The following is a 26,164-nucleotide window of genomic DNA, read 5'->3' as shown; positions in this document are numbered from 1 at the left end:
AAACACATTTAGCAGATTTTTTGGTCAATAGATATGAAAGGAAGTAGAAACACATTTCTAGTTTATTCATTTGTATATGTCTTGAAACTCTAATATTGTGACAAAACGTTTTTACTTTTTTTAAAAAAAATCTTCCAAGAACAGTGGACAGGACAATCTTTATTCAGCTGCTTTAATTTGAACTGTGGTCCACCGAGAATGGATCAACCTCTACAGAGACCTGTTCTTGGATACCTTCAAGAACAAGAATGTGTGCTATATGTGTTTATTCTTGATAATAATCAGTCATTAAAATGCTCCGGGGGAGATGTACGTGTGCTCAACAAGAGAGGGGCTGCAACTGCCCCTCTGTCTGCCCCATTTATGCCCCTGTTTGGATATAAAGAATTTTTTTCAAGAGGGTTTTGCTTCTTAATTTTAAAAATTGTGTGGTGAAGTAGAAGGTTAGCCACCTGTCTAATCCATGCTTGATAGGATGGATTTACGTCTGACTCAATTAGGAAGCCCATACATCATGAACAATTTCAATTTCGTTAGTCTGATGGATGTGTGTGGTTAAAGTGAATTGGTGTTCACTAAACTTTTAAAATTGACATGGGAGTTAAGGCTAAAAATATTGAAGGACTAATAATACAATCCTATCTGTGTCTACTCAGAAGTAAGCCCCATTGAGTTCGATGGAGTTTACTCCCAAGCAAGTAGGTATAGGAATGGAGCCTAAGTCATCTTTGGGAATAAACAAGATTTTCAGCATTAGGCATTTTCCACTTGAGTAACCCTTGAGCGGAAATTAAATAGCTGGTTATCTAGTTAATCCTTCTGAATCGTAAACTCTAGCTATAAGTATTATGAATTGTTATAATCAGCCACATGGTGATAGTGAGCAGCTGGGCACTTTACTGTTCTTTACATGTCATCAAGTTAGGGCACACTCTTATGCATATTTAGATAGAAAGAAATCCTGTAACTCCCAGCATTCCCCAGTCAGACATGCTAACTGCGGAATGCTGGGAGATATAGCACATTTTTCTGTCTAAACGTGCATAGGATTATACCCTTAATATTTCTTTTTGGCCAATGGAGGAACTTCTGGTTTTTCTTTTTCCGAGACATCTGTAGGGGACTAAAAGCAAGATTTCCCCTCCTGTCTCTCAGCTTTTACGATGGATGGAGAGAGATGGGTTTGTAGCTAAGCTTTGTAGAAGTTCATAACAAATGGGTGGGTAGCAGTAGCTTTAGGACACTTCTGTAATACGCTGATTGAAAAAACCAGGCAAACAAATGGGAAGAGTATTATTGTAAAATAGGTCCTTGATGTCTATGTTTGGGGGAGAGATAGAGGGTGCAACCCTACTTCCTTAAAAAATTGGTGGTGGTTTTTGCCTAAGGCTTCAGAATAAGGTCAATTGCACTCAAAACCAGATGATAACTGTTCTCTAGAATAGGTGCATGCAGCCTCATTTTGAATCAGTTCCACCTGCCAAAGTGTTTGTTTCCCATAGTACCCTTTCCTGTCCACATTGGTTAAAAAAAGTTTCTTGTTTAAACTCCCACATGGGGTGGGCGGGGGGGAATATTGGGAAGCAAGCATGTGGGGGGTGGGTGGGAGAAGATTTAAACCTCTCCCCCTGGCATGTAGTTGTTCTCTTATGGATTGAGTCCATGTGTTCTTACTCTAGAATAAGAAATGAGGAGAGGGGTCAGCTGAATGCTACATAATTAACATAACATGTAGTTGGACTCTAAATGCCTTCATTTACTGGTGCACTTTTACTTTGAAAACTTTTAAACCACCTTTCCTTTAAACCACCTTTCCTGAACATGGGCAGCTAATTTTTATATTGAGTGTGAATCCTTGATATTCAGATTCCTTCGTGAACAAAGTGAGCCCTGGTTCTTTCCTGTTAAGTAAAGTGTGAGGCAGGCTTGTCTAGGGTAAGGAGATGTAACATGCTCCTCCTTGACCCAGGCTACACTGCCTCTTCTCCCTTAGCTTGTCTTTCTTATGACTCATCATAATGTCACTGTGGTCAACTTGATGATTATGAATGTTTAAATATTGACATATGCATTATATATTAAGGCTTCTAGTCTTATGCTGAAAGCTCATGATGATGGAGTGACAAAAGCCTATGCGGCAGGGTCTTGCTATTTACTGTTTTACTCTGTACAGCACCATGTACATTGATGGTGCTATATAAATAAATAAATAAATAAATAAATAATAATAAAAGGAGCTGAAATAGTACATTTGGGGGGGGGAAGGAGAGAGCAGTGAGAGAGAAGCCCCACAGAACAGATTTTTTTATGCATTTTTTAAAAAAGATTTTTTTAAAAAAAATCTCTGGGCGGTTTACAAAAGTTAAAAACAGTGAGCATTAAAAAGTATACAAAATTTAAAATGTATGTTTTCTCTTCCATGCGGACCCTCTGGTGTTTTTGAAAACATTTCCCATATTCTAAACATTGATCTGGTTTTCCCCCTGTGTAACTTAATCTTGAGCTAAAAGGCCTACCCCTCTAGGGTGGACCTTCCAACACTTCTGCAAGGATGGGCAGGCAAAAAGGAGGTAGCCATCAAGAGTACTTCCTTACACTCTCATTCTTTGTAAACATGTTACAGGGCTGGTGCCATTAAGAGGGTTCCCCTTCAGTGTTCTTTGCAGTGAGTGCTATGTGCAAATGTGGAACATGAACAGCTGGAAGCAGGAGAGGCATTTTGCCCTTCAGCACCTAGCCCAGTGGTGGACAACTTGTAGGCCAAAGTGTTTGGAGGGCCGCAGCTCCCATCATTCTCACTATTGGATAGGCTGGCTGGGAATGATGGGAGTTGCAGCCCAGCACATCTGGCAGGCATCAGGTTGGGGAAGACTGGACTAGATGGATCAAGGGCATGACTCAGTATAAGTCAGCTGCATCATATAGTCGTAAGAGTGCTGTGCTAAGGATTACCTGCTTCCTATATCTCAAAATGACAGGGAACTCTCCTCTTTACATTATTAACTATATAACATTAATAGCATTTGGAGACTCTTGTTGCTGTCTTTTATTTTGTTTTTTGCGAAAACATTATTTATGCTGTGAGTCCTATGGCTCATCATAAGGAATTGCTCTGAAGTGAACTAGATGAATATTTCAAGATCTTGTAATTTCTCTTTCTTCTTTTCTTTTTCAATTTTCTCTCAGCAGTACAGTCTTGTCCATACAAGTGTCAAATTATAGAGTAAGAATTTCAGGCTTTTAAGTTGTAATGGAGACTATACTTAACAAATTTGTAGATGAGACATGACCCAAAAAAAGGAGAAGGGGGAACGACTGAGAAATACTTCAGATGACAGATGAGAATTAAAATGAGCTTGATAATTAGGATGAAAGCAATTAGATGACATTCTACTTTAGACAAATGTATTATAAGGGAAAAGAAAATGCACAGTGGGGTTGTTTAGCTAGTAGCAATGCTGAGAAAGATTTTAGATTGCATACAGAAGATAAATAAGCAATGCAATGTTCTTTCAAGAAAAGCAAAGGCAAATGATAGTTTGGGAGTGTGGAAAGGCTCCCCTCAAGGTAAAAAAAATGTTTGAAAGCCATAGAGATGGCCTGTTGGCCTTCCCGAAATGGCACCTTCCAGGTGTTTGACTGAGTACAACTCCCATCGTGTCCTGCCAGCATCCAGGGGGGTGGCATGTCAGGGAAGGCAGACAATGGCACAATAAGGGTGATAACACTCAACCACAAAAGTACTTAGAAATGTAAAAAAGACGCAATATATTAGAGATATGAGTGATATATATAACATATATACAGTTTGTAATCAATCTACAGAACAAATTCTCATAGCTGGTACATATTCTTAAATCCCTTTAAAACAAATCCACCAGTGCAAAACCTCCAAAATAACAATTAGTAAAGAAAAGCAGAAACAGTAAATATGTCCAATGTTACCAGCACTGAAGTTCACTGTAGTATTTTACATTTTTACAAACTGCCTAAGAGCAATTTTTAAAAAACGAATAGTTCAAAAGTATATCACAAATGCACAAAAAAGGCGCATAGATAACATTCACAAGGTGTCCTTCAGACATTCGTAATGAAGCCTCCAATAAATAGGGCATCTATTAAACTTTCATGACAAGACATCCAATAACCTCATAATAATGTGTCTAATAAATGCTTTCATAAGGCGTCTAATAAACAGTTGTCTGGTACATGCCCTGTTTCGAAAAATCTTCATCAGTTGGACGCTGTAAATGATACAAAAATACCTCTCTCAGCATTGGTAACCAGTCACATGAGTTGTCATATACTACATTCAATACAAAAAATCAGAGTATATTGGCCTCACCAACTTGTTCACCAACTTGCTGAGAGAGGTATTTTTGTATCATTTACAGCGTCCAACTGACAAAGATTTTTCAAAACAGGACATGTACTGGACAACTGTTTATTAGACGCCTTATGAAACGGATTTAAGAATATGTACCAGCTATGAGAATTTGTTCTGTAGATTGATTACAAACTGTATATATGTTGTATATATCACTCATATCTCTAATATATTGCATCTTTTTTACATTTCTAAGTACTTTTGTGGTTGAGTGTTATCACCCTTATTGTGCCATTGTTATTTTCAAGCACAGCCTTCTATCTACTTTATCTAGGGAAGGCAGACAGACATTGTCATAGGAAAGATCCTTGCTGGGAAGCTCATGCCTACATTGGTAACTACCAAATGATGTATCAAGACTTAAACAGTGTGTTGCCAACCATCCATGAACTAACATTAGCACCTTCATTCGTTATTCTGTTTTTGTCTTGCCTTTCTTCTTGTATCTTTAACAAAGTTAAAGGTTTTCCACATTGTTCTTCCTTCCCTCACCTTTCTTCCCCATTTGACAACATGATCTTCTTGGTTGCTCTTCTTTAGATTCAAGTGCAGTAGGCTAAACTGAACATTAAGACAAATTTGAATCCAGCAGAGAACTATTATATTTTTTGAAGCAGACAGGAGTGGACAGTTTATAGTCCATGGGGCGGCATATGACCTTACACTTCTGTTCATTTCCTACCATAGTCCGAACTGCATTGAATAGACACATGAAACCTGTTGTTTCAGCTCTTCCTGCTTCAACTTTCCACAAGATCATTGTAGGAAAGAACTCTGCCCTCCCACAATAGGAAGTCGAGTTTTCCAGTCCATAACTATCTCTGTCAACTTATTTGATAAACTCTTGTCTATCTTCTGTTTGGCTCCTAATGGAGAAAGCAAAGTAGCTTGGAGAGAGATGAAATACCGATGGAGTATTTCACTGTGATGGCCACAGTAAGCCATCACAGTATTATATTGTTAAGGTAAAAAAGCTGAGTGCCTGTATAACTCTGTCAAAATGGCGTAGCTGTGCCATCTTGATAGAGCTATTAAACCCACTTTTTTTAAGTACAGTGTCCTTATTTTGCAGGGGATGACAACAAATCTTCAACACTTGCGCTGTTGTGCCCATGTACTATGACTCATTGTAATAATATATTTTTATCCCTTATTTTATTATTTTACAAACATCATTTTTTTAAAAAAAGAAGTAAACTGACAACTGAGTACATCAGCCTGCATTTTAGATATTGTTCTCCCTTCCCCCTTTTTCTCTTCATGGGGCTTCTATGAGACCTCTTAGACAGCTGAGCCAGAAATAATTTGCATTTAATGATTTTCTCACAGCAGCTGGGAAATGCTTGATTTGGAACCATTCTTTGTCTGAAAGAAAAAAGGGGAGGATGGGGGGTTTGTTGGCTGATTTAACTCCATCCAAACAAAGAAATGAGTTTTTGACCCTGGAAACAGTAGTCAGAGATGGACTTTTCTTTTTGTCCCCAAGGAGCAGCAGCAAGGCATTCAGCTGATAGGCGAGACTGTGGGATCAGGTGTTGCTGCATTGTATGAGTAGCTGGAGCTGAGAGAGACTGGCAGAGCACTGGACTGGCTGCAGCTGTGCGAATAAGGAAAGACTTGTTCCACAAACGAAACAAAATAATAACTGCTCTGTAGCATGAGATATGCCAAGACTGGCTCAGTTCACATACCACTTTTATCAATGGTGGTTTTAGAACTCCACTGTGGAGTTGTTACACCACCATTAAGAAAAGTGTTGTCTGGAGGGAAAAACACTCCACCCTGAATCTCCATGCTGTGCAGAGGAGAGTTCCTGCACAATTGTTGTGTTCCATGTTGTCCAGAGAGTTTGGTGGAGTTTCCTGTTGAGTTGACTAGAGTTTCCCAGTGGCCACAGAGCGGCAAAAGGAGGGAGTTCCATTCTAGGAGAGTCACTGGGATTGTTGTTGGGGTTTTTTTTCAGCAATGGCTGATGGGATACCATTGGGAGGACTGGGGGAGGAGAGAGGGTGGAGAAACTGTCAATCAAATGCTGCATTGACTTTTATTCCACTCCACAGGAGGCCACACCCACACAACAGTGGAGTTGGAACATGTTGTGTGGTGAGTACCCCCTACACACTCCACTGCTGAGTGGAGTTTTTCTACTGAGTAGAGAAAAGTGTTGTGTGAACTGAGTTGATAGCAATCTCCTCCACACCCACTCCAGCAGTTGTATGAGTTGATGGTACAGCACATTTTGAACATACACATACATAATGCAGTGTCTGGGGTGTGTTTATGATGAACACAAACTTATGTCCTTTGTATCCATCTCTGAGGACCATCTATGCATTAAGGCAATTGCATCTTGGGTCCTTTAAATCAGGGGGAGGCAGAAGGCAGATCAGGATATACTGGTAGAGCTTCAGGTGATATGCAGTAGATCAGTGAGAATTTCTGACTCCCATTCATTTAGCAATAGTGACAACAAAAAGCCTTTCCCCTCCTAAATTAGGCTGCTGAAACCAAGAAAGCTTGGGTTGCGTGGTGGTGGAGGTAGTGGAAAAAGATTAGGCATAGATTTATGTGAAAGAATTTTTGTATAAGCTTCAGTTCTGGGACTGAAATAAAACAAATTCTTTGGTTGAGTCGTGACTTTCAACACAGAGCACCCTTGCCATCTCATTAGTCTTGTTCCACGAATTGTAGTACAGTTGTGTAGAAGGTGTTTTTTTTCTTATTCAACTTCTTATGAAAAGTGCAAAAACAAGCCTTCAGGGATGAATTGCATGGTGCCAGCTGTTTTCATAGCTGAAGCTTGCAAAGCCCACACCCTTCAAGTTTCCTTCTGCAAAGTTACATCAGAAGTGTGATAAGAGAAGAGATTTGGAGATCTGGAAAACCTCCTCTTAGCGTTCAGGAAAAGAAACACCTTTTCCCTCCCAAAGGATATTTCCCATTTTTCCAGGAAGGAATGAAATTATTTTTATGACAACGTTTTGCTCATTCAAAACGTACAGTATGAAGTCTTTTTTTATGCAAGATCATCTACAGCAGTGATCTTCAGCTGTTCTAGACCCAAGACTCACCTTGGACTCCCAACCTGCAACATGGGAGACGCTATCACAATTTCACAAATTGCCCAACATGGCGGCAACAGCTTTGCCGTGACACATCTGGACTGATCTCATGACCCACTTTTGGGTTGTGACCCACCAGTTGAAGGCCAATGACCTATAGCATTAGAGAATTAATTCCTGTATATACTGTAGAGTCCAATGCTTTCAGTGTCATAAAGTTTAACTTTATATCCAAATGTGCTACTGCTCCTTAATATTGTGTTTGTATGTATCTAGATAGTGCACTTTCTTTTGTTTACAAAAAAGTTCTGGTTTCTATTTTCAACTTTAATTCCCCCCCCCCAACTTCTCAGATGGCAAAAACTAAAATACATGGGCTTAAGTAGAATAGGGTGTAGCAATTGGCACATGCATTCTTCCCCCTCCCCCATCTCTTTCCAGTATCAAGTACATTTGCAATTTTGCTCATACAATCCTACCCACACCTACCTGGGAGTAAGGTCCATTGAAGTCAGTGGGGCTTACTTCTGTGTAGACATGCATAGTGTAGACATGTAAGGCCTTTATACTTTTGAGGCTGCAGTTGTATGCATGCTTACTTGAGAATAAACTCCACTAAACAGAATGAATTTTACTTCTGAGCAAACATGAATTATTAGATTAGTTTATGTAGGCCTCCTTGAGAAAGTTTTTACCCTAATAAGAAGCCTACAAATATTTAAATTGCTTTGTAAATTTAATAAATATGCCATATAGTTAGCATATATAATTGTAGTAAGTTATAACTGATGCATTTTATGTTGTTAAAGTAGTAATGTTGTTAAAGTAGTAAAATAAGTTACATGTTGATGTGAGAGAGCATTGCATATATCCCAATTCTGCCGCCCACCCACCATGGCTTCAAAATTCTTGGAAATTTTCCATCTATAGATAAGAGGAAATGTAACTCATGAATCTTGTTTTCCTTCTTATAGTAATATGTAAGGTTGCCCTTGGAACTCAACTGAAGGAGTAGCTTATATTTCACTTTGAGGGGAAAACTCTGTAGATGTTTCTTATTTTTGAAATTTCAGTGTGATAGACCCAATGCTGATTATCTCTTCCATAAAATAATGGTTTCATTAGCTATGCATTTGGCTTGAATTCATGATTTTTATTTTCAAGAGGGTAAGAAGGGAGAAGTACATCAATATTTTAATTATATTATTAGAAGATAAGGTAGAGTAACGGACAAAAGCTAGCTATGTAGGGAATTAAATCCCTCATAAACTAGACCAATGCAAGCTTTACTTAGGCTTTGGGGATTTCACAAATGCCTCTAAGAATGTCTTGTAGTCAGGAATGTCCAACTTGTGAGCTTTTTGGGATAGGCAATGAAAAAGAACCTGTTATTGTACTAGCCTGCTTGTAGCTGTTACATCTGAATTTCAGATACAGGAAATGCAACATTGTTTTGTTATCTGTGAAAATAGCTTTAAAAAGTATTACCCAGATGTTGTCCTCACAAACTGCAAACTCTGCAACTATCTGTGATACAAACATATTTTTTTTAAAAATGATGCAAGGTGAATGTATTAGCTTGCCAAATTCCCATGCCAGGTGCACAAGCAATTGAATGTTAAGTGTTTGTTTGGACTGTATTCACACAGGCCTAATTTCTCTAACATTCTAGAGATGCTTCATTATGTTATAAGCATAGGTTTTCAAGCCAGTGCTCCTGATCCTGTTGGGAAATGGAAGAGCCCTATGGCAAAGGTGAGGAATTCTTTTTGGTCTGTGAGAACACACAGAACAATCTCTCTTCCCATATCAGCATCAGTTTGGCATTCAGGAAAGGTACCTCAAACACTTGTTGCCAACACAGCTTTCACCTTATTGGAAATTAGTCTTGTATAGAAGTGGCTTATGTTGAGTCAGACAATTGGACCATGTAGCCCAGTAGTCTTTATTCTATTGGCATTAGCTCCAAGGTGTTTGGAAGCAGCCTTTCCCAGCCCTGCTAGCTGAGAGCCTGTCATGGCAGGGACTGGACATGGGGATCTTCTCCCTCAGCTTTCCCCAACCTGTTGCTCTCTCCAACATTCCTGACCATTGGCCATGCTGGCTGGGACTGATGGGAGTTGGTCCAAAGCATTTGGAGGGAACTATGTTGGGTAAGGATATTCTACATTCAAAGCATCTGGACTACCACTGAGCTATGCCCACTTAACTTCTCTTGTGACTTTTGCATCTGTAACTTTCTTTTTGCAGCCACATGAAGCTGTCTGCTGGGAATTAATCTGGAAACTGTTTGAGGCACCTTTCCTGAACTCATTATCTTCCAGATGTGTTGGATGAATTGTAGTACAACATATTTGGATGAAGGGCATCAGATTGGAAAAGGCTGTTTTAGGGGGCTCCCTCCTTCACCGTGTCCTTCCAAGGGGCAAATTTTTCTTTAGGATGGACTCTGCCAGTGATCTTTTTTAAATGCCAACATAGTTTGCTGGAATTTGTGCAGGACCAAAAACAAATAGGAGGTCACTTAATTGGCCCACAGGGAAGAGGTTGTTGCTGAGGCACTAAGGGAATTGATATCGGCAGACCTGAGATTTCCTACCTTGTTGTGTAGCAATGCTTATCAAGCTTTTTACCTTAAAGGAGTGTTTTACACATAGACAAGTATGCTGAGGAGCCTCTGAGTATCTGATACACAGCAGGGATGGACAGACTTCAGGTTCGCAGGATTTACTTTGTTTTTTCTTTGTTTTGTACCAGAACACCAACAAGAGTCAGGTGCAAAAGTCATACACTTAGAATTAAAGAATTCTGATGAGAGGAATTTGTTCAGATTACTGGAACGGAACAGAACTCACAGTTCTTCCACAGAAAAACCTACACCACACACACAGTATAATTTGGGATTTCCACAGTATAATTTGGGAAATCACCTTGTTGTTGCCATTGTTAAACAAATCTTTGCAGATCTACTTCAAACCATCCAGAGATCTATCAGTAGATCTCAATCTCAATCTGTTTTATGCCTGCTCCTGTGCTACGCAAACCACACTTTAAAAAGGATTCTGGGATGTGTTTTGGGAAGCTAATTGGTTCATGTGATGTTCTTGCTAGTCTGTTAGACCCCAATGATATCTCAGAGGGTGCTCTAGAATGCAACAAACTCTTTTCAGAGGCTTCATATTGGAAGGAAATTGCTGGCAGTAGCCAGGCTGCTTCAGGAAAATTTGCCCTCCCCGTTATTGTTTGAGGAGCACCCTCTTAACACCCTCTAGCATTCTTTGAAAGTCACTGCCCTGCCCTAAGGTGTAAAGCTGGGGCTGGCAAGTGTTGACTTCCCAGATGTTTTGGACTGCATCTCCCGTGATTCCTCACCATTGGCTATGCTCACTAGGATGATGGGAGTTGTAGGCCAAAACATTTGGAAAGCCACAAGTTGTCCACCCCTGGTGTGAAATGACTCAAAACAACAAAGCACGGGGGTATTACCAGGTGCAGCTGTAACATGCATTAAGGTGAAGCAAATAATGAAGTGCAATCATGTGACCTTTGTGATGGGACTTCCTGCGAAATCATTTAACACACCCTTTCCCTTTTCTCCATGTGCTGCTCAAGGACCCTGCCTGTCCCACTCCCCTGTATCTATGCAAAAAGACAACATAATCTCCCTCCATGCAACTATATTTCTCATACAAATATGTGCGTTTGATCTTCATGTGTTAAAAACAAACAGAAAATGTTCCAAGACATGTTTATTGAAGTGTGGTGTAATGCTTCATCAGTTGAAGCTCATATACTGGGTTTTGCTACAGTGGATTGGTTTTAGCCTCTGTGATCTTTTTACATTGTGGTTTTTTGCTAAAATTCTTGCTTCTGCAAAAAAAATTTGCTTGAAATTAGTGGAAATACTATTCTCATATTGTTCAGATGTATTCATCGAAGAAAATAATGCAATTTAAAAACATTTTTTCAGTAGTGATAGGTCTTTATTTTTTTGGCAAGGGTGGTGAGGATGGCAAGAATTGCCTAGAGTTAATAACATGTCAGCGCTAACTTCTGTTGTTAGAAACTACAATGGATTGCATGTGGTCCTACCCCCCCTTTTTCCCCCAGCTGAGTGCACCACTCCCAACCCTTCCAGAGAGTAACATGCTTAGTGGATTAGAACCAAGTGTTGGTATTCAGGAATGCTCAAAAATGTAACTCAGCCCCAAGTACAGTGTGGACAAGCATATAATTTTCTGTCTGGACTACTTTGTGATCCTTAAAGGAAGTGGCATTTCCCCCTCTTGCTGCATAGTTAGGTTTTACCAGTTCATAGAAGTTCAGCCCTTGCATGAACAGCCTACCTTCTATTTAAAAACAGAGCAGCTTCTGTTCATTTGAAACAGTCAACAATAAACATGAAGGGAAAATTTCCCCCTTGGAGTGTGGTTTGGAGCTTTTATGGAAGGAGTATTAAAGATATTACACTTTATTAAAGCTGATTGGCAGTGCAACAGACTAGCGAACCCCAAGGCAAATGCTGGGAATGGATTAACTTATTCTACACATCAAAGGGGGAAAATGAAGTAAATTTCGTATAGGATTTTAGAGCATGAGAGTATTTTTGTCTGACTTGCCTGCACTATATCCCCATATTTGAAATGGTTTCATTAACCTCACCATCACCACCACCACATCTGCACATGCAGATCTTATGATTTCCATGTGTCTTTTTATTTTTGAAGACTAGCAATATGATTGAAATAGAAATCTGGGACTATAAGACATGCCCCAGATGTGTTTTATTCTCATAACAACCCCATGAGGTAGGTTAAGCTGAGAGTCAGTGACTGGCTCACCCAGTGAGCTTCACAGCTGAGTGGGGACTAAAACCTGCATCTCCCAGATCCCAGTCCCATACTCTAACCACTACACCATACTGGCTCTTATTTGCCCATCCCTTCACCATTCAAATTGTGATACCAGCATGATAGACACCTACACTGGACCTTAATAACTTCAGAGGGTACTCGACTGGATTGCCATGAAGAAACACATTTGACATTCCCACAGGCAATTGATATTTCTTGTTTACATCTGGCTTTGGGTATGGTATGAAGGCACACAATGCAGCAACTCTGCTGTCACTAAGGTCTAGGTCTGGTCAGTGCTTAGATGGTTCAGAATCCTATGTACATCACTTTGAGTTCCATGAAAGCTAGGGAATAACTGTGCTTATGTAGAGAGTGATCTGGTTCACATGAAATGACAACCCAGGTTTTAAAAATAAAAACATGTTTTTTTGTGAACAAGTGGGAGTAAGTGAGCATGCTGGCTCCCACAACCCAATTGCTCCTGCTGTAGCTAAACAACCCTGAGACATTCCATTATTTAGTGTTACGTTAGAACCAGGAACTGTGAGTTATTGGGGTGTAGACAATTCAGAGTTTAACTCTGGGTTCCATCTCTGAGTTGTCTCTCCCCCAACAACCCAGAATTCCTAGTTTATACATAATGCTAAACAAACCAGGGGTGTTTAGCCGCTCCACCTTGTAGCAAGAGTGATTGGGTGGCAGGAGCCAGTATGCTTGCTCACTCCTGCTAGTTTTTTTTTAAAAAAACAACAACAACCATGAGTTATCATTGTATGTGAACTGGGCCATTGTGAAAACTTTGGACTCTTTATTTTAGACTACCCTACAAATCAGTCTTGAAAATATTACTCTTGCATAAACTGGGAAGTGGTCCAAACCAGTTTTGGTGATGGGACAGGGCCAATCTGGTCCTGATAAGTCTTGTTCCCTCTCATCCCCAAATTCCTGTTTGCCAGCAGCTTGACTACTCAGTTCTTATAGTGAATAACAATTTTTGTAGCCTCTTTGTTGCTTTTTGCTGCTATAGCATAACAAATTTATTGTGGCACAATCTTCCATCATGGCTAATGAAAGAACATGTTTAGGGAAAAATGGAAATGCTGAATAAATTTTGCATGTGGTATGTTTGTGTGTGGTTTCCAAGGAAAAGTTGGTACCTGCTCAGGGGAGGATATCTATTTACTTGAGAGCCAACACTCAGCTTTCCCTTTCTTTTCCTTTTTCCGCTGGCAAGCAAACAAAAGACCTTGTCAGGCTACAAGAGGATGCCATCAGTATTGAGCTGTCTGGCAGACCATTGCAAAATGGCCAAAGGGCTGTTTTGAGAAACGAAAACAAAAATCACAGCTTGACTTCTTTCCAACTAGGACTAGCAACTGCAGCGATAGAGACATGTGATCCAAGAAAGCTAAACCTAATGTAGGAAGGAAACAATAAGCTCACCTAGAAAACTAAGGTGCAGCAGAATAAATGCGTCTTATGAATTAAATTAATGGGTAGATAAGCCTGTTCCAATCAGAGGTCCAGAGAAATGTAATTGCTTTAAGAAAATAAATCTCATTAAGCAAAGCAAAACCATGACAGTAACATAAGCGAACTGTTCCCAGACAAATCCACTTATGCCTGTGCCATTTTTATTACATTACCTTCTCTCTTTCTCTCTCTCTGTTTAAATCTCAGATGTATCACATCTTGGTTTATTTACTCTGTATAAGTTACTAATATTAGTGGATTTGCTCAGAACTATCCAGTATAATTTATATTAAAAATAAATGATGTGTTTACCATCATGTTCTTTTCCCATATAGATAAAGTGCTCAAAGTGGATTACAATCTTTATTTATTTATTTCATTTTTATACTGCCCAATAAAACCACAATATAAAAGTACAACCAGAATAAAATGGAGAAGCAATGCAGAGATTTATAATACAGATTTAAAACAGAGTTAAAAGACTAAGATTGTAAAATGCTAAAATACTGGAAAATAAAAAGGTGTTCACTTGGTGCTGGAAAGAGTACAATGTAGGTGCCAGGCGAATCTCTCAGGAACCTCATTCCACAGCAGAAAATACCCATTTAAAAAGAATAATACATATAATGGGTTGGATCCAAAGGTGCCATGTATGATGGGACATCTGAAGAACACCAGGTTGGGGAAGTCTGGTTTAGAATGTCACCACCTTGTATGAGCAGATGGCCCACCACCATCAAGAGCAGATTTTTGCGGGGTGTAGGAGTCAATGGGGGAAAGTGGGGAGAAGCCCTATTGCATTAACAGAATGCCACTTGTGCATTTTCACCTTCAACCCAATGCAAAATATAAAATTCCTCCACCAGTAGTAAAATTCTGTTCAATTTTAAGAGCCCCCTAAAATTTTCTTTCTTTACCCTACTTAAAAGGGGTGTGTGTGTAGGAGAAGACACCCTAAATTATATATGACTAATATTCCTTTCTTCTCCCACTACTTTATGTGGAAGATTTATACCCTGCTATTCAGGCTGCTCCCTCTCAGAGAAGCTATCATAAAGATGGAATCTAAGTACAATAAAAATATCAATTACATTTAAAAGGCAGAAACAACAAAAAGAAAACATATAGCTAGTTAAAAGGTACATAACCACTGGCCCTAAAATGCCTGGGCAGAAAGAAAAATGGCCTTCAGCTGTTGTTGAAATGTCATTGGCGGTGGGAGCAGTTAAGCGTGCTTGGGAACAGATTCCAGAGTCAGAGTGTTGCAAGTGAAAGCACTTGAGTCACTACCTGTCCCTCCTCTTAGGCAGATCTAAATAGCCAGGCAGGTTGAGGTGGGAGCAGGCAGTCTTTCAGGTATTGGACTCAGTGCAACTTGCATCTGAGTAAACAAAGAAGAGGACTTGCATTTATTACAAAACTCCAATAATAGTAAATAATAAATTTATTTCTTGCCCGCCTCTCCATTTTAATCGAGGCGGGGAACAACAATAAACAATAAAATACATAATACTCAGTTAAAACATAATATACATTGTTAAAAACATCCTAAAAAACATCCTAAAAACATTTTAAAAACATCTTAAAATTTCACTGGATAGTTTCATCAACCAATGGCATTCTAAACTCTTGTAACACATTGTTATTTAAATAGACCACAGCTAGGAATTGTTACACTTTCAGAGGTTGCATAGGGCTGGCTTGTTTATATGACTGCTTATCCTGTGATACCTTAGTCTTGGATTTATCTACATGAGCAAGGATCCAATGGTGCATCCATTTCCAATGGTGCATCCATGGATATGCTTATCCATTTCTTAGAGAGCTAAACATCAAGTGAGAACAGATGTAAGTGATGTGCATGTCTAAAACAGCCATCATAAGATCTTGTAGCCAGGGATGGGCATCCTGTAACCCTCTGGATGTTTTTGGACTTTTAATTCCCATCATCCCACACCATTGGTTATGCTGTCTAGGACTGATGAGAGTTGCAGTCTAACAACATCTGAAGGGCCACAATATGCCCACTCCTGATGTAGATAGAACTTTCATTATCACAGTTTATTACTTGAGATTATGTATGTGAGATGCTGTGGTGTGGTGTAGTGGCTAAGGTGTTGGACTGGGAGTTGGGAGATCCGGGTTCTAGGCCCCACTTGGCCATGGAAACCCACTGGGTGACTATGGGCCAGTCACAGACTCTCAGTCCAACCTACCCCACTCAGGGTTGTTGTTAGGATAAAATGGAGAGGAGGAGTACTATGTACGCCACCTTGGGTTCCTTCGAGGAAAAAGGGTGGGATATAAGTGAAATATTTAAAAAATGCTTTTACAAGAGGGGGAGAGGTGAAAGAATTTAATGTGTATTTACAGTGGACTTGATGACTGGAGTGTGTTAAAGATAAGTGCATGCAGAAATTTGCACATGCTTTTGGCCCTTACATGACTGCTTCTGCTGAGAGATCGCTCTCCTCTTGACCCCTGCCTACCACACCAAACACGGCCATGTAAAGGAGACCTGAGATTTTTCTAGGAGCAGTCCTTTTTTGTCACTCTCAGGTTAGTAGTGACATAAATCATGTTCTGAAGTGAAAACTTGTAGAACAGATAAATCGCTTGCAGTGTAAAGTTACATGAATGTTTATATTGGCAAGATAGACTTCCGTGATGTAAATTTGTTTTCCTAGTGGGCAGGTTGTCAGAGAGTGTTCTATGATTTTAAGTAATTGTTCCCTTAAGAATAGTCATAAATGGTTTTTCCAGTTTCATCATGTACCACAGGTTATGCTCAGGACATGTGCAAACTTCAGCTACTTTGTTTGAGTCTTCTTGCAAATGGATTAGCTTGCAATAAGATTATAAATACATTTTAAACTATTGTGTGGGCTGTCATTTGGCATAATGCTTCTTGGCAGTTGAGAATCTTATTTATTTGGATCTCCTGTACTTCACTCAAGCGGTGTGGGTGGGCTCAAATGAAGGGGAACTGTGCTGTCTTATTCTAATTTCCTAGGGTAAGATTTTTCCCTACATTTTTTCAAATGTATCCTTTTTAATTACCATTCCAAAAATCATAAAATGTAAACATTGTAAACAAGTTGTAAAATGTTATGCTAAAATTGTTTGTCATTATACATATTATACACTATTATACACATAAGAGCGAGATCACAACTCATCAAACACTACAGCTGCATTTACCATTCCAGAACACTTTAAATGCACACCCCATTTGAATGAATGCAGATTCATTGATGCTTCAAGTGTGTCTTATTATTTTAAATAAAACCTATATAAATTCAGAATGACTGCCCTTGTGCCTCTACGATGGTTGATGGTTGTTGATTAAAGGATAAGAAGGAAGCTATAATGAAAAACAAGTTTGTCTCTGAAGATTTTGAAATGCAAGCAGTTTTAATTATTAAAATAAGTTTCAAGCTACATGTCACATGCAAATGCATGTAATGAATTTTACTGAAAAGCAGCTTCCAGAGGCTGTGAATTTGATGGGCTGAGGAAATGCTGTTTCCTCACTAGCCATTTTGGTGCTGTAAATTGTCCTTCAAGAAGCAGCTTTTCCTCCTGCAGTGTTCCAGATAAATAATTGTGCTTGTAAATGTTCATCTGGAACCTCTTTGGGTGGTGGTGGTGGTGGTAAAATAGGTGGGAGTGGATCTTGAGCAGAAAAAGGACTCCTTTCTCACCCTCCCCTGATGCTTTCTCTACTCAGAATGAGGAAACAGAGTTGTGTTAGCAGTGGTTTGAATTACGAACATGAATTTCTCCAGCACCCTCTTGTTAAACAAGTGCTGAAGAATATGATCCCGGTCAGAATAACTTTTCTTCCTAAACATGTGAAGTGATATTGAGCATCTGGAAACAGTTGCTAAAAACAAACAAAAACAATTTGTTTTTTTCTTTGCCATAGGCTTCGGCTTTTGTAAAACTAAGCTAGAATTATTTTCATGCTGTTCTTGTTTCCATAGTAAGTCTGTTCAAATCAAAAGTTATTATTTTGGCAGGCTTGTGCAATTTAAAAATAGAGTGAATACTGGATCTGAGAGGCTTCTGTTCTGCTGTGATTTGGTCTTTGGCTAGGCTTAGTATGTAATTATCACTTGTATGCTTATTCATTAAAAAAAAAAAAGTGCCACTGAGTTCAATAGGAGTCACTCCTAAGACCCAAAGTAGATATTGCATCTCTCTCTGTGTGTTGTTTTCATTTTTACTGTAGAGTAAGCACAGGGCTCCCAATCTGGACCCTAGGATGGATTGTATGTAGGTGAACATTAATCCTTTCCGTCCTGCTATGGTCCTGATCAAGACTAGAGTCTCTGCACCTGCAGTTTATATTGAGAAATGGTAATCAGTTAAATCATATAGAACTATCCTTAGTACAAGTGAGCAGTGAACTGTGCAAGTGACTTCATATCCTCAGTCTGATTTCAATTTTATTGCAGAAATTTTGAATTAAGTAGGAGTGTATTCTGTCCTATTCCAGTGGTTGTAATGCTTAGCTTTTGAATTGCCTCCCAACCCCCTGTCCCCAACAGAATCAGACCTCAGCTAGCCAAAGAGAAGATTGAAGGATGCCACATCTGCACATCTGTCACACCTGGTGAACCTCAAGTGTTCCTGGGAAAAGATAAAGCCTTCACTTTCGATTATGTGTTTGATATTGAATCTCAGCAAGAGGAAATCTACGGACAGTGCATCGAAAAGCTGATTGAAGGCTGCTTTGAAGGCTATAACGCTACTGTGTTTGCTTATGGTCAGGTGAGCCTTATGCATGCTTCCAAATGAGGTGCTTTTTTTCATTGAATGCAAATAATTTAATGAATGGGGTGGGGTGGAGTGGGTGGGAAGCAACTTGGGGTGAAGATAGGAGTTCATTCAAGCAGGGATGGAATTTCAGTTTTTGGCAGATGCGATGATACATAGATTTTAATGTGTGAGAAATAAGCAAGGGTTAAATGCTCCCTTTTGATATATTCATTATTAATTTGCGAAACAACAGTGTATTTTAAGCAGGGATGGGACTGTAATTTTGAAGTAGGGATGCTCGAATATGGAAGCATCCTGCTGAAAGTATAGTGGGCCCCAATTTGAAATGGGGATAGTCTCTTTTGAGTAGGCCCACCTGAGATTAGACCTGCTGCTCACCCCTGCCATCCCTTACAGTCCCCTCTTCCCCCAAGAAAAAAAGCCTCACCTTGGGGGATGAGGTAGCAGGTAGCAGGTAGCAAGGGACTCTGGTGAATAATGAGAGGAGGGGAATCTCCCCTCCAACAGCAAATGATCCTCTCAGTGATTATGGGCCTTGACTGAAGGGTTTTCGGGCATTTTGACAGGAATGCTCAAAAGGGTTGATAGATTTTGTGGGCAACTATCCCTAATTTTAGGAGCATGGGTAATAGGTGTATTCTTTTTAACTAGCTATTATGAAGGATATATATTACTAATGTTACCAATAGCATCTCACTGTGTAGTACCAGTGGTCTGCCTGGAGATGGAAGTACTTCTGTAGAATAATCACAAATGGTCTGCATCTCAAGCTGATGGTGTGGAATGGCCGTCCCCTGATGTTCCTATATTCAAACAAATATACAGTTGCTCATTTGACACTATATGCTTGCTATGGATAATGCTTGAAGCTAGACAAAAATATTAACCTATCCCATCCCACACATCTCTTAAATTGCTGCTTCTCAACAAAATGCATAGAAATGGGTTCCTGGTCACATCCCAATATTTCTATTTTATCAACAATTCTATTTGCCTGTCTATCTGTTATTTATTTATTTATTTATTGCATTTTTAATTTCCCAATAACTGAAGTTCTTGGCTGGTTTACATATAAAAAACCATAACATATGAAATAGCAATAAAACAAGACAGATAAAAACAAGATAAAACCAGCAGCAATACATAAAACCAATCATTAAAATGACAGCAGGGATAAAACTGTTAGCAGAACTCAGACCACAGATCACTGAACCTGGAGCTAAAGAGTTAATGTGTACCTGAACAAGGTAGGAGGAGATTGCTGGGATGTTTGTTTTTCCCTTCCCTGTCTCCTCCCTCTTCTTCCTTCTTCTTGTTGTTCCCTGCCACATGGGTTGCTGACCACATGGCTGAACTGAGCCATCCTACCCTAGGATGGAAAGTTACTTATTCCTAAAGTAAAGTTTCTTTCAAACCACCACTGGAGTTTTTGTTTTGTCGACACACGTGGCTACTCACAGGGAGCTGATTCGGACGACAAGAAAAACTGTGCAAAGATGTAAAAGCGCAAAAAAATAGTTCCTAAAATGCCTGTTGGCAAAAGGCGTTCACCTGTGATCAATTAAAAATAAAAACATTAAAAGAATTTCCTCTGTGAACAATTGAAACAAGTCCCCACTTACCCCCACAAGAGTTCTAAATTGGCTCATGTTTTGATACAGGAACATTCTTGCAATATGGCTCGGAAATTGTTATATGGGGCTGGGAGGCAGCACCATTGTTGCCTGAGCAATTGTGCGATGTTCCTGCTTGGTACACATTAAGGTTCCTGACAGCCCAAGCCCCTGAACAGCTGATGGAATGAGGTAGAAGTGATGGCTGTAGCTCCACTGCTGATAGTGGGTGGCTGCCTGCTTAGAGCAGGTTCCTGTTCCAGCAGTTCATATCCTCCTTGCTCCCGGTCCTTTTCTCCATGTGGAGTTTAGCCTGACATAATTCTCCCAGTAACACAGCTAATTGTTCTTTAACCATAGTCTTCTCTCAGTGACAGTGGAGTGTGAGCCATCCTTTTCATCTGAATTGGCTTGTCATTGGGAAAGATACTTTATGGATATCAAATCAGTTTAACTCTACTCCAGCTAATGGTATGATAGTCTTTGCAGGCTTTCCCAAAAAGTCTTTGGGTCCCCAGATGTTGTTGGCTTATAACTCCCTTCAGCCTTGACCATTGGCCATGCTGACTGGGGATGATGGAAGTTGTATTCCATCAGGAAAAAGGGACTCAAGATTGGGCAAGGCAGTGTCTAATGGCCTCCAAGAAGTATATCTTTATCATCCTTTGTTTCTTGTGGAAACTAGATATCCATTGCCACTTAGTACTCTTTTCTGCCATCTTTAAACATCCTTATAGCTTTAGAAATATGCAAGGTTGGTAGCTGGATTCAAAGTTTTTTTGATTATTACTTGTGTTTACAATGGCATTTAATGGAGTTCTTTGACATGGAGAAGATAAGACTATCTCAATCTTTGACAAGATTGTGTATATGATATTTGTTTTTGTTACATGTTAATGCTTTGTGTCTCAAATTTAGACAGGAGCTGGTAAAACATATACAATGGGAACTGGATTTGATGTTAACTTAATGGAAGAAGAACAGGGCATTATACCACGAGCTGTAAAACACCTTTACAGATGTATTGAAGGAAAAAAGCATGCAGCTATTAAACAAGGACTTCCTCCTCCAGAATTTAAAGTGAATGCTCAATTCTTAGAGGTAAGTTTTCATAAAACAGTGATTTCTCTGAATAAAGATATATTGGAGATCCTAATTACTACATATTCATTCTGACGGTCATGAAGGTAAATGTATTATCTTTTGTGTTGTGGAACTTCTTACAATTATACTATTGCAAACACAAGCTATATAATTCCCACAGTGGAAAGAGGGCAAATTGTTTGTCCTTTTCACTAAAGCTGTAATTGATGAACCTGCTTTAGAATCAAGGCAAAATGTTTTATTAAGAGAGGATCAATAAGATATCTTCTCTTAATATGACAAAATAGTTGAACTGTGAACTGTGAAATGTGTCCTGTTTTCCACTTCTACATTTGCTATTCTAACACGATCCAGTGTTTAAATACCTTTCTGAGTAAGGCTTTCCCATAACAACAGCCAAGCTATTCAGGTTTCAGAAGACTAAATTTATGTAATGTCTGGCACAGGTAATTGCTGGACAGCTACTGCATTTCTGCTAAAATATTAACTAGATATATTATGGAGTTGAGCTTGCATGTACCTGCTGCTGTTACCTAAAGGCACTGAATTAAAGCTCTCTGGCTAATATTTGTCTAGAGGAACATACAGTCATGGAAAACGTGCAGTATGAGACTAGACCCTTTTAGTCCCCTTGCTTTGAACTTTGCTTTCTGTGGGTTTTGAGAGTTAAATAGTTGCTATTTTGGGGGGAGAGGGAGGCTAGGATTTTGTAAACAAAACAAAAACATTATACAGATGTCACTTTGGTTTCTTAAGTGCATGTGCGTATACAATTGATTCATTATCAGTGCTGCTAAATTGAAAAGAAAAGAGAGACTTCAATAAAAGATTGGGGAAAGTGAGGGGGAAATGTTGTACCCTACCAATAACTATGCCTTTGTTTTGTGCATACCATTTCTTACTTTAGCATAAATCACTAAACATACCAAGGTCTCCATTCTTAGAGACATTTCTTTGTACTGACAGATTAACAAAGCAGGAGACATCCTGGTTGCTAATTGCCACCCCCTAGCAGGTTTTTATTTGTGGCTTTGCCGTGTTTTGATGTTTGTCTCGCTTGCTAACAACAGCTTTTGTCAAGCTTAAGCTGGTACTGGCTAGTAATTATGCAGTAAAAAACCTGCTGACCTCTATTTACAGTACTGGCCCTAAAACTGCAGGTTGCAGAAAATCAAAATAGAAATAGTCCTCCCATTTTCTAGGACAGCCTTCCCCAACCAGGTACACTCCAGATGTGGGAATTTATGGAAGTTGTAGTCCCAACACATCTGGAAAGCCACCAGGTCAGGGAAGTCTGCTCTAGGAGGATCTAAACCTTATATGATGGAGTGGCAAACATACTTGGTGAAAGTCAGAACAAAATTTCATTAAATACCCCTCTGCAGTTACTGGGGAGAGATAAACTATTCATTGGGCACATTGTCTCATTTCTCAGCCTTTGCTTATGCAGTCAAAGAAAGATTATGAAAATTCTCCTCTGCCTCATTTCTCATGCAAATGGCCTGGGCAGCATTTGCAACTTTGTAACTTTCAGTGGGGGAAATGCATACAGAAAGATTCCAGGAGATGAAGGACTTGAAAACCTTTACTGAAATCTTTATCTGCCCCCTACCACTTCAGCCTTCGAAACCTCCTGCTCATGCCCACAGATACTGAGCCTAATTATGGCTATTAATGGCCTATTCTGATGTAGTTTTCCCTCTGTCCTACTTATCTTTAAAAAGAGGGTTTAATCTCTCGCAGTCAGGGGTTGACCTGCATTCAAAATAATGTGGCTCCACAATTTCAATTATTTGCTTATCTGTTGGGTTTGTGTATGTGTGTGTGTGTGGGGGAGTAGAAGGAGGGAGTAGAAGAGTATTAGTTCCACTAATAATATCCCTTCAAATTACTATCATATGGGAAGTGTAATGTGGACATTTGTGGAATTTGTAGAAATCAGACTCTTGTAAATGTTCAGTAGTTCTTTAGGAATGGGTTTGAGAGAATTGGAGGTGTGAGAACACTCAGGAAGTCAAAGTAGAGTGAGCATTATCAGACAATCATTTTATCGCACGCTGGTTACTGTCCACTCATGGTTTTTCACAGATCCTTTTGATGATAGTGTTCACCTCCTATGTGTCTCCTACCCCTTCTGCTCATTTTCCCATCGCAAAAAAAGACCCAGAAAATCTGACTTGGTTCAGCTGTAGTGAAACGTGCCACCATTTCCTGCTGTATGCAGGAGAAGCAGCAGGATAAAAACGCCCACTGAATAGGCCATGTGGTCATTGTTTACTTCCTCCTTCTCTGTGTAAAGAAAGAGGAAGTATTGTGGGACAGAAGTGTGGGGGGAAGCAACAGTAAGGAAACACGATCTCCCCCTCTGTCTGATGACGCTCAGAGAGAGGTAATGACCTGGTTCACATGACAGGGAGTTGTTGCATTGTGTTGAGGTCCTGCAGGTATCATTTTTGCATGGTGCCTGCAGGCACCCAGCTTGCTGTGACTTATTGTGTCATGTGAATCCAGGTGGCAGAAGTTGCTTAAGGGTTAGAGAATCCTCAAATAACCCTCTAGTAAGCCATGGCATGATGCGACAGCCCCTGTAGGTAAATTAATGCACAGAAGATTGTTGTGATGTGCAAACAGTGTCATGGAATACTAATGTGCTTCCCAATCTGTATTCAGTTGTACATCTTAATTTTATTGTCCATTTTAATAACTGTTTTTTTTAATTAGCTTTACAATGAAGAAGTACTTGATCTCTTTGATACAACACGTGATATCGATTCAAAGAACAAAAAGTCAAATATCAAAATCCATGAAGATTCAGCAGGAGGAATATATACAGTGGGAGTCACAACACGGACTGTGAATGTAGAAGCAGAGGTATCATTGCACAAAATAACACTATTTCCACCCCTGCTGTACATAAGCAAAAGGAGATACACCCACACACACATGAGTGTGTTTTTTCTCCCTAAAGTGTTTTGTACATCTGTAAATCTTGCAGTTTTCCCAAATGTGCTAATACCTCCCTTTGGTGCATAGACAGCACCATTTTGGTTACATAAAGCAAATTCTTGGCCAATGAGCTTTCTATTAGTATTGAACAGGGGTGCACAACTTGTGGTCCTTGGCTGCTCCCAGTGTGGCCTGTGAAGCCAGCAGTTCTCCATCTTCTTTTCCTGCACAGCCCAGCTGATCCACCCGCCATCTTTTTCTGTAGGTCACCACCCCTCTCTCCAGCAGGGAAAAGCTCATATCTCTAATCAGCTGCTGATCAGAGATAACAGATTTTCCTTGCTGGGGAGAGTGGGCAGAGCTTGTGGAGGTAGCTGCTGAGTGATTTAGTCCTGTTTACTTCTGAGTAGACATGCAGAAGCTTGTTATTTGGAATGTTGTTTGAAAGTGCTGCTGAGTGGTTATTTTCTTCTTATTTATAAGTAGAAGAAAGTTTCCCACCCTTCCAGTGGTGACATGTATATGTGCTGTGCATGTGAATATGCAGCTGTAGTCCCCCATCAGACCGTGGATCAAAAAAGAGACAAAACTTTGTGCGCCCTTTGTGCATAGAATAAAATATGCAGGCAGCTCGCTGCGAGTTGTCTGCCGTGAGCATTTGAGATTATCAGCAAAATGTACCATCATTTGCTCATCTCATCTCATTTTATACTGTTTCTCTGAGTGTTATTAATGTGGCATTAAATATTCAGAGCACTCTTAAAGGGAACAAAAGGAGAGACAATACTCTCTGCTGTCGTCATGCCTTTAGTTACTATAACAACATAAAGTATCTTTCTGTTCAGTGGAAGCTGTTCAGTGTCTGTGGTCCAGTCAGTGATTTAGATAAAGTTAATGTGTCTACTGATTCATCTAGAAAGAAGCTCCCCTTTATTTATCCCAGATTTGTGTTTATGCACTTGTGTATGTGTATGGGGACATGTGGTTCTTTGTACTCAAACTACATTAATTCTCAATCTTTTCTGTAACTTTGGAGAAGTTGGGGGTGAAGTCAGTGCATTGGTTACAATGGTTTCTGTAGGACAGAGTTCCCCAACTTTGTGTCCTCCAGATATGTTGGACTACAGCTCCCAGCATCCCTAGCCAACATGTGGGTTGGGGATTGATGGCAGCTGTAGTCCAACATATCTGTAGAGGATGAGGTTAGAGAAGACTTTTGTGGAAGCTTTTTAAAATGTGTGGTAAGTAGTTGATCACTGAAGCAGAAGTTGTTGTTGAAAAGAATGTACTTTGGAGCCTTATGTTTGTTTTTGGGAATTAGAAAAATAAATAGGAAAATAATGTGTTTCTTTATTATGAGTGCACACCTAAACCTCAGACTGGTTAGGCTTAGGAGTGTATGCGTGCATTAAAAAAAGGCTAACCTCTAAACCCTTTTCCCTTCCCATTTATACAGATGATGCAGTGTTTGAAGCTAGGTGCTTTATCTCGAACCACTGCCAGCACGCAGATGAATGTTCAGAGCTCACGCTCGCACGCCATCTTCACTGTCCACTTGTGTCAAACAAGAGTTTGTTCCCCAATTGATGCAGTATGTATCTTAGGTGTACAGTTATATTGCTAGTGTGAGAGCTGCTGCGATTGCTACTCCTTCCTGAGATGCTACGGTAACATGAGATGCTTGTACTGCAGTTCCCGGCCATGCCAGAATTACATCTCATGAAACCGGAGTTGTGTTGCCATGGAAAGAGTTTGCAACATGGGCTCTTTCCATAGGGTCCAGGGCTTCTTGAGTTATCCTGGTGCTAATTGTACCTATATTGCTAGCATGTAAGAGAGCATTGTTTTATTATTTAAAAACCTTACTCTTTTAAAAAATCAAATCAAATTTTATAGACATGCTTTCCCATGCCAGGAGTAAGAGACTTCCCTAGTTTG

At 39.7% G+C, this 26,164-nt stretch overlaps 1 protein-coding gene across 7 annotated transcripts in view; it reads left to right on the top strand.

Annotated features, from left to right (window-relative positions):
* Positions 1-26,164, top strand: part of KIF21A (kinesin family member 21A) — a 105,920-nt gene that overhangs the window by 12,285 nt on the left and 67,471 nt on the right. For all 7 annotated transcript variants that reach the window (XM_063134133.1, XM_063134131.1, XM_063134127.1 and 4 more), the window contains exons 2-5: positions 18,332-18,554; positions 21,095-21,277; positions 24,002-24,151; positions 25,683-25,817. In XM_063134133.1, the coding sequence (XP_062990203.1) occupies positions 18,332-18,554; positions 21,095-21,277; positions 24,002-24,151; positions 25,683-25,817 (691 nt within the window). The remainder of the gene's footprint in view (positions 1-18,331; positions 18,555-21,094; positions 21,278-24,001; positions 24,152-25,682; positions 25,818-26,164) is intronic.

Source organism: Elgaria multicarinata, chromosome 9, assembly GCF_023053635.1.
Source record: "Elgaria multicarinata webbii isolate HBS135686 ecotype San Diego chromosome 9, rElgMul1.1.pri, whole genome shotgun sequence".
NCBI classification, from domain to species: Eukaryota; Metazoa; Chordata; class Lepidosauria; order Squamata; family Anguidae; genus Elgaria; species Elgaria multicarinata.
This window is presented reverse-complemented; position numbering and strand designations above follow the sequence as displayed.